A 19249-nucleotide genomic window follows, 5' to 3' on the forward strand; every position below is an offset into this window, starting at 1 on the left:
ATAGATATTCAAGTACAAGTTTTTGTGTGAACATAAGTATATTAGTCAGCTCGAGCTGCCATAAAAAAATACCACAGACCAGATGACTTAAACGACAGAAATCTATTGCCTCACAGTTCGGGAGACTGCAAGTCTGAGATCTAGGTGTGGGCAGGGTTGGTTTCTCCTGAGGTCAATCAATCTCCTTGGCTTGTAGATGGCCATCTTCTCCCTGTGTCTCCACATGTTCTTGCCTCCATGCACGTGGTGTGTGTCCTAATCTCCTCTTCTTATAAGGACTCCATTCATATCGGATTAAGGCTCATCCATACGACCTCATTTTACCTTAACTATCTCTTTAAAGGCTCTAACTCCAAATACAGTCACATTCTGGGTACCGGGGGTTAGGACTTCATGGTATGAATTTTGGAAGGACGTAAATCAGCCTATAACACTGTTTTTATTTCCCTAGAAATAGGACTGCTGGATCCTATTCATATGGTAAATGTAGGTTTCTAAGAAACTGCCAAATTATTTTCCAAAATACCATTTGACATTCTCATCAGCAGTATATGGAGTTCCAGCTGCTAAACAAGCCTCACCAGCCCTTGATACTGCTAGTTTTTCAAATTTTATCCATTCTAATAGGTAGATCTAGTGGTATCTCATCGTGGTTTTAACTTTCATTTTCCCTACAACTAATAACATTGAGCATTTTTTCATATATTTCTTTGTCATTAGTATATCTTCCCTGGTGAAGTGTCTGTTTTTATCTTCATTCTTAAACTATATTTTTACTGGATAAAGAATTATAGTTTTTTCTTTCAGCACTCTAAACACATTGGTTCACTGTCTTTTGGCCTCTGTTGTTTCTGATGAGAAGTTTGTTGTTACTCAAATTGTTCCTCTATTCGGAATGTATCATTTTTCTCTGGATGCTTTCAGGATTTTTCTCTTTATGTTTGGTTATCAGCAATTTGACTATGCTGGGTTTCTTTGTATTTATGCTGCTTGGGGTTCACTGAGATTCCTGAACCTGTAAATTCAGAACTTTCAGCTACTTTGGTAAATTTTGGGCCATTATTTCTTCATATATTTTTTTTTCCACAATCTCTGTGGCCTCTTCTTCTAGGTCTCCAATTACACATGATACCGTACCTCAGATCCCTGAAATTCTGTTCATCTCCTCTGCCCCCAACACACCAATCTTTTCTCCTTTCTGTTCTTAGGATAATTTCTATCTTCAAGGTTATGAACTCTTTCCTCTGTCAGCTCTATTCTGCTATTACTCCACTTCAATGAATTTGCTTGTTTCAGATATTGTATTTTTCAATTCCAGAATTTCTCTTTTTATTACTTTCAACTTCCATTCTAGCACTTCCTATCTTTTCACTCATTATGAGAGTATTTTCCTTTATATCAACGGTTCTCAAACTTTAGGGTATATCAGAATCACCTGGAGAGCCCTTTAAAAACATAGACGGCTGGGCCTCACCCCAAAGTTTGTGATTTAGCTAGTTTGAGCTGAGGCCAGAGACTCTGCATTTCCAGCAAGTTCTCAGGTGATGCTGAAGTTGCTGGCCCAAGGACCGCATTTTGGAAACCACTGCTTTCCACCACTGAGCTTAATTATGACGGGAGCTTTAAAAAGACTTGTCTGCTAATTCCAACACCTGGCTGGTGTCGAGTTTGGTCTCTGCTGATTATCTCCTCTACTAAGAATGAGTCAGACTTTCCCATTTCTTCGCGTATTGAACAACTCTGGATTGAAATCTGGATGTTTTACATGTTATGTCACAGAGACTCTGGATTGTGTTCTATTCCTCCCAAGAGTGTTGATTTTTCTGTTTTAGCAAGCAATCAACTTGGCTGGACTTAAACTACACACTCTGCCTCTTGGGAAGCAGATCAAACCTCAGTTCAGTTCTTTCATCCTTAACTAGGCTGCTTAGAGTTTGCCTGGCAAATACATGGTTCGGGGATCAGCCCAAGATTTAGGCATAGTTTATACATAGAATTTGTGGTTCCCCGTTTTGGCTCTCCCCTGAGATTCCCCTCCCTTTCCAGCAGCTGTGGTTGCCCAAATTCTGTTACTGGGTTCATCAGGCCAGAACGATTATAAATTTTATAGCACTGTTTTTATCATCCCATACATTGTCCACTGTGGCTGACCTCAGGCCAAAAGTCTGAAAATATTGGGACGATCACCTCATGCTGCTCCCTTCTTCTAAGTACCCGCTCCCCTCTGGAATCTGCCTGCTTTTGTTCATTCTCCCTGTCCCTCAAGCAGCTGTTTTGGTATTCTGTCCAGAGTTTATAGCTGCTCTCTGCAGGAGCGTCAATTCAGTATGAGCTTATTCATCCAAGTGGAAGCAAAACTCCCTCCTAACATTATTTTAAAGTAAATACAAAATTTTCCAAAATCACCAACTGCTATAAATTTCAATCAGATGTCACAATACTATATAAAAACATCTATTTTGAAATATATAAACTGAGAGAAACAGGCTCTTGTAAGTAACAGAGATAACATCTTTATGTGACTCATGGAAGGAAACCAAAGTAATTCACATTTCCACGTCTTTTTATATACACTGTTAAAAATGCAATTACATCTTTTAGTAACCAGAGCAAAAATATCCATTGTATGTTAAGATACCAATTTGCTCCTTTCCTTTATGTTTCTTTGGAAATAGGAATCAGAGAAATTCTCGGCAGGCTATTTTTCTACAAGTCATCGTGCCTCATCCATGGGCGTTATGTGTTGAGCTTCTTTTTGATAATACAACTTGATAGGCTGCCTGAAAAGCCTCTAAGTAAGTTAAAATGCATTTTATCCTACTTAATAAGGGAAAGCTACAACCGCATAACCTATTTTCCTTTCAACTCACCGCTTGAGAGTAATTTATAAAGGATCAATAGCAAAACTGTTACCTGTGAGTTTATTTTACTAAGCATTTGGCTGTGTCAATCCCTTTCAGGACTGACTCTGATTGTTAAACATCCCTGGGGAAATGCCTTCTACGCCTCCACTCCTACACTATGTCTCCTCTAGTACACATGAGATGTGTGATTAAGAAATGAATTTATAATAAGTATTCCATTAAGGAGCACTTGCAGCAAGCTAACAAAATTCAGCAAAGTCCCAGTAATGCAATGCATATGCCAACAGGCGGATAACAATCCTGTCGATTAAACAAACAGAGAATCAGAAACAAAGGGGAGGCATATTTCTGACAAGTGCATTCCTAATGAATACGCCAGCAGAGTCATTAAGATAGATTTAATCTTGGTAGCTAAATCCTGAAAGGTCAGAGGCCACTGGGGATGTGGCTACTTGCTCCACTATCAAAATCCATTTGGACAACGGCTGGCTGAAGGAGAGCACAGGACAAATAAGAAGAGGCTTTGGAGGAGCTGTGTTGTCACAGAACATTCAACTCCCTAAACACAGAACTAGTGGCGAGATCAGGATTTTCCTCCCCAGGTTCAATACTCAGGGAAGGAATATCTCTCTTGTCAGGGAGAAAGCACAACTGAAAAGGGGTCTGGAGATGTGATCAAGTGTTTCCAAGATCCTAAATGAAAGGCAGTGAGGCCAGTACACTCTGTGACAAGTGACATCAATATGCTAAAAAGTCTAGTAAGATCGCACTGGACTGAATGAACCTTAAGAGCTAACCAGATGGTATAGTTATACAGCCGTGCCCATCATCAAACCTAAACACACACCACACAGGTCTTTCAATGCTACAGAAAAACTATCTTCATGCAAAGGCAACGCCATCCAGTAGAAAGTTCATTTAATCCTTTAGGGAACCCTGATTTCCAACTCTGCCACTGACTTGTTTCTGGATGTATGAGTACAAGATGACCCAGTAAGCAACCTACTTAATTCTCCAAAATCCGTTTTTGACTTATGTTCAGTATGGAGCTTCTCTCTATTAAGCCAACCCTTCCAGCCTCTCCGTTCTCATATTCTGTTATCCCCGTAGTACAAATTATAGGTGAGGTAGCAATGAGTCAGCAGCCCTAGGAGCACATGTCTGGAACACAAGCCTTTGATTTGGGAGCGCTCTGTATTGTTGGGGATCTGCAGTCCCCAACTGGAGGACTGTATCTTTTTTCTCAGCATAAGGAATTAACTCTAATGACTAAATGCACGCTCAACACACTAGGCTATACATTTATGCCTCATTCTTAGAACAGAGATAATAATCCACATCCCTTTTCAGAGTTCCTAGGGTTGCTGAAGTTTAAATGAATTAATTTAAACTTGAAGTTTAAAGGAACAACTTAAAAACTACTTTATACAACCAACTCCTGTAACTGAGCAAGCACACATGTGTAAACATACACACGCACTGCTATTTTATGAGTCATCATGCCAATAAGCTCTGTTTGAACAAGGAAGTGGCTTAAAGTAAGCAAAGCACAAAACTGTCGGACAAGCATCTTATTAAAGTAATCCAATAGAAAAAAATTTAAGAACATATTTTAAGTATACACCTCAGGAGCAGAGAACCTCAATCAATGAATGGGCTTAACAATATGACACTCCACAGCAAGTGCACAGCTAATGGTGGCACAGGCGGCTAGCTGCCCACCAAAATTCTTCCTTCTTCCTCCATAGCATGGAATCATGGCTGAGAACAGTAGCCCAGCCAGGGCACATTTCCTAGCCTCACTCATGGCACGGTGCAGTCGAGTGACTAGTTGTCATCAATGGAAGGAGAACGGAGTAATATGTGCCAATATCAGCACCAGTGTTTAGAACTAGTGATCTCTTCTTCTGGATCTCTTTTCCAATCTGCTCACTAGATTCAGATGATGAAGCCAAGACAGATCCAGCCCGAGGCTCACCACAAGAAGAACCACCCGCTAAACTAATAAGGAACACCCTGGACTCTTCCATAAGTGAGAAATAAACACACAATGAGTTTGAGCCACTATACATTCAGCAGTTGACTTGTTACTACAGCCCAGCATCACCCTAACTAACAGACGACCTGAGAGGAGGACTTTTCAAAAACTACGCAAGCTTTAGGATCCTGTGGTATGCAGTAGCACTCGAATCTTGCCCAATAAATAGAAAGTAACTTATAAAATTTATAGGGAACAACATCTGCGATAAAAGGAGTAGCAAGAACCAAGCCTCTTACATTTCTGAAGCAGAAGGGAGGCGCTTCTTCTGTCCCATGCTGCTTGTGATAATCCGCCCAGTCGAAGTCCTGGCCAGAGAAACCTGCACACGACAAGACACAGACAAAACAGCATTAACCAAGCTAAACCTCAGGGTGTGTCAGTAACTAAAAAAATAAGGGGCACAAATATGGGGTGAAAAGAAAGGGTGAAGCCCTTTCTTAAGCACGACAGCACATCAGATTTTATGAGGGTTGAATGAAATATTTTGGAAAATGTACTAAATACAGGTAAGGTATACTATCATCACCATAATGCAGTGCCTGAAACCAGGTGAAGAAGAGTGGAAATTTCCCACAGCAGCACATGCCGGTGGGTAGATTTGCTTTAGGGGAGAATAGGTGAGATAAGATAGAACACAAGGGGCTGGCCCCGTGGCCGAGTGGTTCTTCAAGTTCCGTGCGCTCCGCTTTGGCAGCCCTGATTCATGGGTTCGGATCCCAGGTGCAGATCTACTCCACTCGTCAGCCATGCTGTGGCAGTGTCCCACATACGAAATAGAGTGGCACAGACGCTGGCTTCGGGCTAATCTTCCTCAAGCAAAACAAAAAAAAAAAAGGTAGGAAGATTGGCAACAGATGTTGGCTCAGGGCGAATCTTCCTCACACACACAAAAAAGATATAACACAAAACACATGCACATAATGCATTTTGCAGGAATACACAAGAATACTACCCTTCACGTCAATTCTGAGTTCATGTGAAAATTACTTCTAAATATCCTCGTGGAAACCATGAGACTTTATTGGAAAACAATGCTACGGGGCAATGATTTTCAAAGAGTAACAGAAGGTAAAGCAGATGGCAAAAAAAAAAAAAAAAAAAGGAGTTTTAGTGAGAAAGCCTTCAAAAAAACAAAAGGAGGGGAGGAATAAACTTTGCCTTAGAATTGAACTGTGGAGGAGAAAGGAAAATGAGAATTGGGAAAGACGGGCCTCTCCAGGTGAAGCTGTGAGGCACATCTGAGATATTGAGGGAAAGGTTTGAAAAACGATTCACATACACTAAACTTAATTAAATATAGATCTTACCAAAGTGGTTTTTTTCTCTGTTTATTCATTTCATTTCATGGCAGGGGAAGGGGGAGGGATTATACAATATATATCCATCATGACCACCAGGACAAAACATGGGAGAGAAGATAAGAGAAAACAGTTCTAGATCATAAAATAAGAAAGGCATTGGGTGTATGGCTTAACCCAAGGAAAATGCCTCTTAATATGAGTGTCATTTGCATTTTCTGTGAATAAAAGATGACAATGGAAACAAAAAGTGCAGTATCGATTAGGATTAATTGAAAATGTGCAAAAAGTCACCATAATCTTCATTTAGTGTGCTCTTGTTATTAGTTTAAGTGTATGTAAAACAAATCTATAAGGGATTTCTTAAGTATATTTTTGCCCTAAGTCCCCTGATTTGTTCTCCCCATACTGTCATATATTCTACACCTGAAAATTCATTACTATAGGGACTTTTAGTGACTAAATCCTACAGTTGTGGAGCAACTACAGAAATTCTTTATTAAAGAAACTCAAGATACTGGTTGCCTCCTACCTCCATTTGTGCTCCCAAGTACAAAATAATATTCTTTTCATTAAGTAAGCTCAATTTACCCAACTTTTTTTAAGATGGGGGAGGTTAACCAAGAAGGTAGCTGTGGTCCTGTGGCCCAGGACTGACCCTCGATCCTGTCATACTCTTATGACCATCAGGAGCAGAGGTACCCCCCTCTTCCCAAGACATCCTTGTCATTCTCTAAAGACTGACAACTCCTCATGTCTTTCCAACAAGGAGATAAGAAGTCTCCGAGTTTTGAGATGCTATGTGTTCCTTCTAGCTAGGTCTGAAGAAGTGCTGCAAGTCTTCCACCTGCCCTTCTCCCTAACCCTTCTCTCTAGAGCTGCCCCTCAAGCCAAATGGCTCTTGCATCAGAAGTTTCTGGAAGGGACCAAACCAACTTTCTCCTGAACACTTATAAACAAAACAAAACATGTCTTAAACGAGGTAATGCAAGTTTCTTTACGATTACTATAACCCTCCACTTTAAGAATAGTTTCTCTGGAAGTGTTTTGGATCAAATCCTTGCATTAATGTATAAGAACAGGAGAATTCGCCAAAACACACACACCTCACACTGGTAGGAAGACCCCTAATGGTAGGGAGGGTACTGAGCCAGCAAGGAGAACTGGTTTTAGACGAAGTTCCACCGGGAACTGGATGAACCAAGGTACAAGTAAATTAAATCTTCGGTGCCTGACATTTATTATCTACTAATTTACAAAATAAAGAGAAGACGTTTAAAGTCTCCTCTAGCTGCTGTATTCCATGATTCAGAGCCACCATTACTAATTACTGCTGCTACTTAAGATGTTTTTCCTTCCCTCTGTGGTTAACTCCCTTCTCTTTACCTAGGAGAAAAGTATGGCAGGATTTATGAAGACAGGTTATGTAACAAGACATTCCCAGAAGAGCACTCAACTGAACAGCTGAAGACAAGATGAATCTCTGCACAGAAGGACCCTATTTGTTTAGGGTTGTGGCAGAGTGACTTCGCTAAAGTCAAGATCTCCTTCTGTTCTAGTATCTCTTCCCTGGACCTCTGCTACTTCCTTAGTTTATTTTGTGAGCTGAGAAAAATCTCATCAAGATTATTGGGGGAAAGGGGAAATAAGAAAAAACCTATATACATGACTAGCAAACCATTTTCTGATATAACATGGAATTTGGGTACTATTTATGGTCGACATCTGTTCAGATAAAACTTTCCAACTGAGCAGTTCCCTCCTCCTCCTAGAGATAGACATTTAGCTGGATCTTCTGTAATCATGTTCATAACCACCAATTTACAGTGGGCTTCAACCCACTCCACAAAACATCATGCTCCTGTGGTTTCCTGTACCTACATTCAATCCTTCTACATCCAGTTTTCAAGACTCTCTCTATAAGGAGCCATTTTTAATCTAGTAATTTCAAGAGATAACCAAGTCTTGCTGGGTGCCTAAGCAACAACTAATTATTCTGCCCCTAGAACGCCCTCATTTCCTTGAGCGTTCGAACAGCCTAGACTTCTCCATCTCCTTCTCTTAGAGACCCTCATTCACTTTGTAACTTAAAATTCTTTTCCTCTGGGCTGATAATGAGCTCAAATTGTAAGGCAGTTTTGTGACAGCTCAGAAAATAACTGCTACAAAAAAAAAATTTCTAAATTGCTGTGGCTTGTATAATAGAGACAACAGGGGTCAATTATACTCATTAATCCACAAAGACAGAACAAGAAGTACCAAGGCTTTACCATAGCCAGGAAAACATGTTTTAAACGCGGGAGGGAGGAAAACAGCAGAGGGGAAAAGAAAATAAAAGGAAACCAAAACCCCTTGGGCTATTAAAATTTGGAAAAAGCTGCCATAGGAGACTGTTGAACTACGACCACTAGAGTCATTCAAGCTTTTATTAGTGTTTATTCTGAATCAAGTTCCAACTGTTACAGGTCCGAAAGGGAACAGGTCGATGGCCCATTTCCTTATGACACAAATTCACTGACATAAAACAGCTTCACTTGCAAACATTACTATTGGCAGTTCAAGTGGACAATTCTTTAGAAAAACAATTTGGCAGTAAAAATGTTCATGAACTGTGACACTTCTGGGAATTTTTCCCATCAAAACAACCATAAACCATAAAAACTGAAAAAGTGTTATACATTAAGATACAATGGCATTATTATTGATAATTCTGGGGGAAAAAAGAACGTTACATCCCAAAATAGGAAACGATATGAAACTTATCCAAGTCCATGGAAAGTCATGCAGGCATGAAATAGCACATACTTTGTAAAAAAAAAAAATAAAATCATGAAAAAATGACTGCCATAGGTTTAGATGAAAAGATTGCTACAAGTATATACAGAATTATCAAATCTATATAAAAATATGCAAAGAAAAAGACCAAAGGAAATATAAGAAAAACTTCCTAGTAAATATTCAAATATTTGGGTGAATTATCTGAGTGGTGGGATTCCTAGATACTTCTTCCTTCTACCTCTCTGTATTTTCCAAGTTTTCAATAATGATCATGAATTATTTCAGTAATAAACATTATTTGAAAACACAGCATCCTTGCTGCATTTTATTTTTTTTTAAAGATTTTATTTATTTATTTATTTTCCCCCCAAAGCCCCAGTAGATAGTTGTATGTCATAGCTGCACATCCTTCTAGTTGCTGTATGTGGGACGCGGCCTCAGCATGGTCGGAGAAGCGGTGCGTTGGTGTGCGCCCGGGATCCGAACCCGGGCCGCCAGCAGCGGAGTGCGCGCACTTAACCGCTAAACCACGGGACCGCCTTGTCGCATTTTAAAAGATAATTAAGACACTGGTCATCAAGCAAGGGTTAATTCAGCAAGTGGACTACACCGTGACTGCCTCTCCATAGCCATCCTCCCGCTTCTCATTTGCTAACAGAATCCTGATTTTATCCAGTTTCTAGAGGAAGTTAGGCCTCTCCTCAGCGCCAGGAAGTGAATTATTACAACTCTGAGACAATCATGGTGGTCTCACGCCCCTTGCCCCAGGAACTGAATCATGACAACCCTGAGACAATCATGCTGTTCTCATGCCCCTTGCCAGTGACTTGGGATGGAGGAAAAGAGAAGGATTTAAAAAAAGATTTCCCTCTAATAAAAGAGACACCCGGGAGTAAGAGCTGCTCTTTTATGCTGGAGGCATATGAAAACAATTGTGCAATCTTAATAAAAAATACAAACAGCAAAAGAATATCATGTTTGCCATCTACCTGATTCACAAAATGAAAAGAATAAGAATCCACCGTTGTAAGGACCATCGGAAAACAAGTACTTTTATGCATTTCTGGTTGGCGTATAACTAGAAAAACCACTGCAGATACCAATTTGTCAATATGTGTCAAAATCTTTAAGGTGTCTACTCTCCAACCTAGCCATTTATTCATTCACAGATTCATTCATTTAGAAATATTTACTAAGTGCATGCTATGTGCTAGGGACAGTTCTAAAACCAGGGATACAGAAGGGAACAAAACCGACAAAAATCCTTCCCCTCACAGAGCTTATATTTCAGTGAGAGGAGACAGATAACACACAAATATAGACAGTCAGATCATCAGAAATCCTATAGGGAAAGTAGAGAAGGGGGAGAGGGAGGGCTGCATCGAGGAAGGCCTTAACGTAAAGTTGAAACGTCGAGGAGCTGAGGAAGCGAGGCCATGTGGCTATCTGGGGGAAGGGGGTGCCAGGGAGAGTGACCAGCAACTGTAAAAGCCCAGTAGTGGGTCCGGAATGTTCTAGAAAGAGCAAGAACTGTGGGGCTAGAGCAGAATGAGCTGGGGTGAGAACAGAGCAGTAATTCTATTACAAGTTATAGCATGGAAATAACGCAATGCCTGTGAAAACATTTTATGTATAAAAGCAGAATTGAGAACAGCACACAAGAACAATGGGAATTGGAGATTATATCAATTGGAGATTATATCAATAATTGTAAATCAATTATTTACCTACAAATCATGGAACTCTCCACAGTCATTTAAGTAGTAGATATTTTAGCAGGATACATCTTAATAAATGTTGACAAACTAGTGTGTATAAAATAATTAAATAGATATACAAAGTTACGTATCCAAGGAAACAGAAATCTGAAAGAATATACACCACAAGTTATTTCTTCAGGATAGGAAAATTCTACTTTTTTCAAAATTTTAACGAATGAATGTGTGTTAAATCTGTAATAAAAAAATAGGCTTTAAAAAAATAAACGGAAGTCCTATAAAGGAGCAACACTTTCTAAAACAAGGAAATGCATTTATTCAGTAAGGGTGCACTGGGATTCTCCAGTTTGCCGACTCTGGTTAGTTGCTGGTAAAGTGGGGACGGAAAAGGAAGTGGCTCGGCTTTCACCTGCTCAGGCAGCTACTAAGAGTGGCAGACGCACCGTGTGATAAGTGTGACATCAGATAAAGGCAAGGATAGAGAGAGACACGGAGAATCAGGAAAGACAGCTCAGAAGAATCTCACCGCACGTGACCGAAGAACACACAGCCCCATAAGGAGACTGATCTTCACCTCAGAGAAGGTTTACATTGTTGAAGTGCCAGAATACCTGGTGTTAACAGTAAACTTATTTCGTTTTTAGTTAACATCTCTTTGAAACAAAAAGTGACATAGTCATCTTCAAAGATCAGCAGATAGCAGGACGGAGATACAAGAATGAAAGATGACACAACAGAAACCACGCTGAAAGAACGGGTTATTAATCCTTTCTCAGAAAATCTCATGACTCATGAGAGCAGCCCTACTGGGCACTTTTCCATTGCATGGGGCTTCTTACTGAAAGGTGACCTCTCTCCTTCAGGCCCGAGGCTTTTACTGAGTTTCTTGAACACTCACTCAGGCTAAGCACGTGATGGTGTCACCTCACGTGATCCTCACGGCCATCCCAGGAGGTCACCAGGACGAATGTCCCCACTGCATGGATGAGGAAGCAGGACCACACAGACCTCAGGTGGCAGAAGCAGCCCTGGCAACCAGTCTGTCTATTCCTGAGCAACTTTCTCAACAATCTCTCCATTCATTTCACAAACGAGTTTGTGTACAGGTTTACAGGCAGGAAGGTAAAAACACTAGTAACTACGGCATTTCTTTTTGACCATGCTGTTTGCTAAAGCGCTACATGCCCCCACCTTGAAGTTGGCCAGCTCTCTCCATACTCTTGGTTGATGTTCAATTTCAAGCCCTCCCTCGTGCAGATCTTTAAAATTTACACATTCATTTCCAATGGAATTACTCTGTTTTTACATTCATGGACTAGTGCATTAAAAAAAAGATGGAAAATAAGGAAAGAGGGGGGAAAAAGTCAAGTCAGCGTAAACACCAGTCATTCCAACTTCTTTATCTTTTAGAATAAAAACTAACGTTGAGAAGCACTTAACGCATATAGGTCACAGTGTGACACTCAATACACTTCTCTGTCTGGGAGTATGCTCAAAATGTTATTCTGAATTATAAACACAATGTTAGGAGATGTAGATAAGCCCCCAGGATGGAGTCTAACATCATATAAATATCACCTGTCAACAACAGAACCATCTTAAGAATCCTGAAGAATGAAGTAAATTCAGAGATAAGTGATCAAGAGAGATGCTTAGTTTTCAATAATCAGAAATATTTTCAGATACAAAAAATGACCCAAAAAGTTTTACTCTTCAACTCTTTCCAGTCAAAGATGACTTTTTGCTCAAGAATGAATTAGAAAGCTAGAAAGGAGAACATACTTTCAAGTCCAATAACAAGGTGGGCTGACGGGATAGTCTCCTCTCAGATGCCAGATAAAACATGATAATAAAAAAAATTACTTACATAACTAAACTCAAAAGAGGAAAAAAAATACTCCACATGTCAAAAAACCAAGAAGTCCCTCAAAGGCAGAGTTGACCAGTCCAGCAAACGCCCAGGAGGTCACATGGAGGGGAAGACAACCTTGGGCTCAATTTTACTATTCTGTATGGTACAGCCTGAGACATTAATGTAAGATTCATTCATCCGTTCCTTGAATAACCAGGGATACCCACATGTATCAGGCATTGTTTTAGGTGCTGGGGATACAGATGTAAATAAAAAAAATAAAAAATCCTTACTTTCTATGGGGAGATAAAGACAATAATAAATAAATACTCCAGGACTTGTGAAAACCCTAGAACACTGGACAGACCCTAATGCAAAACTAGATGGAAGGAATTACTTCAACCTAAGGATTACGGAACTCCCACAGAAATAACAAGCACCACTAAAAATTAGTTCACAGTGAAAAATCACAAAACACATAAGGAAACAAATGAACATGAGAGTCAGAAAAAATAGACTTTAAAGCAAAATGCTTCACTAGGGATAAAGAGGGTCAAGATCAGGAAGGTCTAACAATCCAGAATCTGAATGTCCTACCATAGCTTCACACACACACACACAAGCTGACAAATCCTCCATCTCAGAATATTTTAATGCATGTTTTAGAAAATTACAGAACAAACAAAAACATAGAATATATATTTGAACAACTCAATTAATAAGTCTGACCTAACAGAATGATCTGACAATAAATTTGAAAGCACAGCTCAACCAGACAATTCTGTAAATATATATACATTACCAAAATTGTCTCAAACAGAAATGGTAACCACGGCTAAACTTTTAACCATTAAAGTAAATAAATTCATAATCAATAGAACACAAACTAAAACAGCATCAGCTCCAGATGGTTTTACAAGCTACTTTTGCTAAAGCTTTCCAATTCAGATAATCCATATCTCATACAAACTGTTCTTGAGACACAATGCTTAGAAAGGTAGCTGGATATGAAATAAATATACAGAAGCCAGTGGTATTCCACTATACTAGCCACAGCGAACAAAAACTTAAAAGAATAAAAAAATGCCGTCCACAATAGCAAGCAAAAGGACAATGTACTTAGGAAAAATTCTAGCAAAAGATTGCAAGTTATAAAAAAGACAACAAAATGTCAATTTTTCTAAATTAATCTATAAATCCAATGCAATGCCAATGAGGTTCTTTATAGAGCCTTACAAACTGGTTCTAAAAAATTCATGCACAAAAATAACCCAGATAATTTTGAAAAGAAAAAGTGGAGGAATTCACCTAATAGATATCAAGACTTATTATAAAGCAAAATCAATTTTCAAAAGTGAGGTATTTGTGCAGAGACGGACAAACAGACTGACGAAGCAGAATAACTAAGAATAGGATAAGGTTCACACCCACAAAGGGATTTGATATATGCTAGTGGTGGCATTACACGTCAGAGAAGAAATGGTAGACTAGTCAATTACTGATGCTGAGACAACTAGTGAATCTGAAAATATAATTCAAGCAAAAAAACAAAACAAAATAAAATTGTTTTCTTTCCTTATGCCATGCAAAAATTAATTCCAAGTAGGTTAAAGAGCTAAATATGGAAAACAAAACTGCAAGCCTCTTAAAGAAAACACAGAAGAATGTCAGTAGCAAGGATTTCTAAAGACATATAAACAAATCATAATGAAAAAGACAGATATTTGACTACATTATAATTTAATACTTCAAAATAACATAAAACACCATTAAAAAGTGAAGAAATAAGACACAGACTAGACTATTATATTTGTGAAGTGCATTGCTGAGAAAAAATTCATATTCGAATACATAAACATTTCTCTTTTCAAAAGGAAAAAGGGCAAAAACTATAATCAACAATCCAAAGGAAATACAAATTGCCAACAAGCGTATGACGAAATGCTCGACTGCACTAGTAATCAGGGATACCCAAGCCAAGCAAAGAGACTCACTCCACTGCCATCAGAATGGCCCTGTTCGAGCCTATGAACATCACATCATAGTGAGGACGATGCAAAATGGGAACTCTGACAATTCCACATTTAAATACATCCCCAAAACAATCTCTCACCTTTGGGTACATGTACAAAGATGTCCATTTAAGTGTAATTTGCAACAAGGAAAACTAGAAATACTTTAAATGGCTATCAATGGGAAATGGATCTTAAGAATTATGGCATAATTCAGGGAAAATGAATAAATAATCTACATGCATCAACACGGAAAAAACCTGCAAAATGCTAATGAATAAAAAAGTTACAGGGGCCGGCTTCGTGGCTTAGCGGTTAAGTGCGCGCACTCCGCTACTGGCGGCCCGGGTTCAGATCCTGGGCGCGCACCGAGGCACTGCTTCTCCCGCCACGCTGAGGCGGCGTCCCACATACAGCAACTGGAAGGATGTGCAACCATGACATACAACTATCTACTGGAGCTTTGGGGGGGAAAAAAAAAAACGGAGGAGGATTGGCAATAGATGTTAGCTCAGAGCCTGTCTTCCTCAGCAAAAAGAGGAGGATTAGCATGAATGTTAGCTCAGGGCTGATCTTCCTCACAAAAAAAAAAAAAAAGCTACATAAAGATTCGCATAGCGTGATATTATTTATATATATATATCAAAACAAGATCTATTTTAAAGCGACTAGAATAAAAACAATGAGAGACAGGTGCAGAGATAGATACAGAAACCAAGGTAGTCAGGCATAAAAGCATAACATTTTTAGGAAGGTGGTTATCTTGTGGAGGATGGATGTAAAGTGTTATGGGAGAGAGACATGGAGGGGAATAGAACAGGGCAGGACTTCAATTCATTCAACACTCAACAAATGTTTACCGAGAGCCACACACTATTCTAGCTCCTGGGGATGAGCAGGGAACAAGACAAAAATCCCTGCTCTCATGGATCTTTCACTTTCTTAGAGAAATAGACAAAAGAAGACAAAGTACAATACATATTACTTGTATCTTACATGATAAAAAGTTCTGTAGAGAAAAGCCACACAGGGAAGGAGATAAAAATGTTGGGGGTGGCGATTTGCAATTGATATTAAATAGGGCAGCCAAGAAAGATCGTCCCAAGAAGGTGACACTGAAGTCAAGACTGAAGAAGGAGGAGCGTCCCAAGGAGAGGGAAGGAGGGACGTGCACCATGTTCCAGGAAGGGCAAGGAGGCATCTTAGGCGAGAGGCCAAACAGGGAACTGGTGGACGCTGTAGGCTGTTGTCATGGCCCGGGCTTGGCCACAGAGTGAGGGAGGAAGGCCCTAAAGTCTGAGTAGAGGAGGGACATGTGTGATTTACATTTTGACACCATCAGTCTGTGTTGAGAGTCGAATGAGAAAACGGGAGGCCACTGCAGTAACCCAGGCGAGATTTAATGGCACCCCGGACCGAGGTGGTCATGATGACACACGGTCAGATCCTGAAAACAGTGCCAGGATTCACTGATGGATTAGACCTGGGGAGTGAGAAACAGAGGCATCCAGGATGACTCAGTCTTCAATTACATCTATAACGCTTTATTTCCTTTTCTAAAAATCTGAATCAAATATGGCAAAACGTTAGCATCTGTTCAATCAAGATGGTAGGTCCACGAGTGTGTTTATTATTTTCTGTTCCCTTTGTATGTCTGAAAAATGAGATTACACATGGATTAAGTTCCTCAGCCAGTGTCTGAGAGTTGTTTTAGGAAAAAAGAATACCAATTAGGGTTCACTACTCTGCATCTTGATAATAATTAAACACCACCTTTACATCTTAAATCGTGTTAACAGTTTGTGTGTCTATTAAAATGGCCAAACAGTGGAGACAAAGTGCTAAAATAAGTGATTTACTTTAACCTTTGCTGACACATTTTATGACAGAAATTTAAAGGTTTCACATTTTCTACAAAGATCCCCCTGGCTGGGACATTTTTTCCCCTAATTCTATGACTCATCTTTGATGTTACATGCCAAGGGAGTTAATGAATGAATTTAAAAATAGCAAGTCAAAATAGGTTGATAACCTACATATATTTTTGCTTAGTTGATTTATTTACTTGTTTGATCACTTTTTATAGTGCCTATAATATTGAATTGTTGTTTATTGGGTTTAAACTAATGGAGTAAACTCTCCAAGGTTCTATCCTTTGCTCACCAGGAAAGCACGTGCTCACACAGAGATGACACTGAACATTCCTATCCATTCCAGCTTAGACTATTTGTCTCTGAAGTCTGGGGAAGGAATTTTTTTTTTTTTTTTAAATAGGAATAGAGTCAAAACAATGTGAGTAAGAATCTATGTTCTGTGCACATCTCCTGTAACATGACGTGTCTTTTGTTTCATCAGCTGCCTCCCACTGGGGAATGAGAGGGATTGTATCTTTTTGGGATCAGGCAACATATTGTAATTACAAGCAGCGTTTGTTCGTCTACAGCGCAAACAGAAATCTCACAATGTAATATGTTCGTGGAAAACATACAAGAGAACATTTAAACTCACTCATCAACACATATAATAAATGCTATATACTCTATATATACAGCTCAGAATTTAAGTTAAAAACAACAAACTTTTAAAAAGAGCATATACTTTCATACATTAATGAGCCAAGAAGAGTGAAAAAATTCTACAGCATGATTTCCAGCCCTGGTGTTGACATAAAAGACAGGTAACAAATTACCTCAAAAGGAAATCATAAAATCACCACTACCAACACCTCTCACTTTAAGTCACTGTAATTACAAAAATAAATATATTTTACTATCTATATAATACATACATATACAAATATATAATAAATATATTCTCACAAAATGGTAAGGGAGCTTATAAAATAAAGGTGTGACTTGATTGTAACTGCAAACATTTGGAAAATTATTCCCTGAAAGTGAAATTCTCCAAATGCTTTGAGATATAGACCGTTTCAGTCATGGTTCATTGACATCAGTTAGTCCTGTGTCAGGACACCAAAATGGCCCCAACTTACTGAGAAGGATGGATTTTATGAAGATACCAGTGAGAGAGAATAGCAGTCAAGTGTGGATTTGGTTATTAGAAAAAGCATTAGATTCGGGATCTGAAGACTGGGGTTTTAAGCCACCTTCTGCCTCAGGACTTGGAAAATCATTTAACACAACTTGAGCCTCAATTTCCCCACATATATAATGATTGGAGTTGATGACATAATCTTTAAGATCCCCTACAGTCATAAAAACCCTCTGCTTTTAATAATATACATTTGTTTTTGAATAGATAATACATTCATTTAGATCAAAGAAAAAAATTAAAAGATTAAAAAAGTATTCTGTTAAAAATCTCTCTCCTACGCTTGCTCCCATCTGCCCTGCTTGCCACCTCCATACCCCATACCCCAACACAGAAGTCATCATTTTCATCAGTTTCTTATGTAACCTTCCAGAGTTTCTTTAGTGAAACATGAGCAAACACAAAAATATATTCTTATTTACCTATTTTCTAACCAAAAAAAAAGGCATCACACTATAACCTACTGATCTCCATCACTCACAGCTTATCTTGGAGAGATTCCCATTTCAGCACATAGAGATTTTCCTCGTTCTTTTTCACAACTGCATAGTTTTCATTATATGAATATCCAAAATCTATTTAACTGATTCCACACAAATAGGCACTTGGATTTTTTTCCGGTCTGTTGCTATTATACATCACGCTGCAAAAAACAAACTTTTATGCATATTATCTGTATAGTCTAGGAGAAACTTTCAGAAGTGGAACTACTGAGCCAATGGGTAAATGCACCTAAAATTTTAGTAAAACTTGCCAAACTGCCTTCAATACAGTTTGCACCTCCCTTCATTCTCACCAGCAAGTCTGAGATTCCTTGTTCCTCCACACTCTCATTGAAACAGAGCTGCTTCTTGCTTTCTCTTTTGGATTTCTACCTCATCTGACAAATACGTGGCATCTCAATATGACTTTAACTGGCATTTCTCTTATTACGATGAGTTCATATAAGAGTCATGTTTCTTTTACTCGGAACTATCTGTTCACAACCATAAACTTTTTCCTATCAGTTGTTGGTCTCTTTCTTACTCACTTATAATTAAAAGCTCTACTATTTCAAGACAACAGTCCTGTGGCTGAAGGACAACCTCTGTAGATTACCGGTGGATCCTTGACTACTGATATTTATCACTTCTTGAATACTTTAAGAATTTAAAAAGGGTTCTCACTGAGACGTTCTTATCGGAAGGTACTAACCACCATTACGCAATATTCTACAAACAATATATAATATCCATGATGAAGATTTCCCCTTTTTTTTGAGATTTTGCAAAAGGTATGCTTCACTTTCAATAGGGGAAGGAATAGTTTGGACGAGTGCATGAAGACAATTTCATTTCACCAAATATCACAAACACTTGGGTGATGGAGAAGAAATGAAAATTGTGGCTAAATCTTAGTGATAAAGATACTTAAGATATAAAAATATTTACTATTATACACATATTGTACATTTCGTGTTTAAGAGTTCAATTACATTAACATAAAACAATTTTCTTAATATCATGAAATGCAATTATCCTAATAGGCACACCCATTTTCCTAGTAAATATCCAAACTATGTCAACAATCTCTTTTCTGAAACATCTTTGTAACAGTTACAGTTCACAAGAAATGTATTAAAAAATTCTAAAG

The 19249-nt window shown here is 38.7% G+C and overlaps 1 protein-coding gene across 4 annotated transcripts in view; it reads right to left on the minus strand.

Moving 5' to 3' along the window:
* SFMBT2 (Scm like with four mbt domains 2) overlaps positions 1–19249 on the minus strand; it is a 245449-nt gene that overhangs the window by 68831 nt on the left and 157369 nt on the right. For all 4 annotated transcript variants that reach the window (XM_058532383.1, XM_058532381.1, XM_058532382.1 and 1 more), the window contains one exon: positions 5142–5224. In XM_058532383.1, the coding sequence (XP_058388366.1) occupies positions 5142–5224 (83 nt within the window). The remainder of the gene's footprint in view (positions 1–5141; positions 5225–19249) is intronic.

Source organism: Diceros bicornis, chromosome 36, assembly GCF_020826845.1.
Source record: "Diceros bicornis minor isolate mBicDic1 chromosome 36, mDicBic1.mat.cur, whole genome shotgun sequence".
In the NCBI taxonomy this organism is placed as follows: Eukaryota; Metazoa; Chordata; class Mammalia; order Perissodactyla; family Rhinocerotidae; genus Diceros; species Diceros bicornis.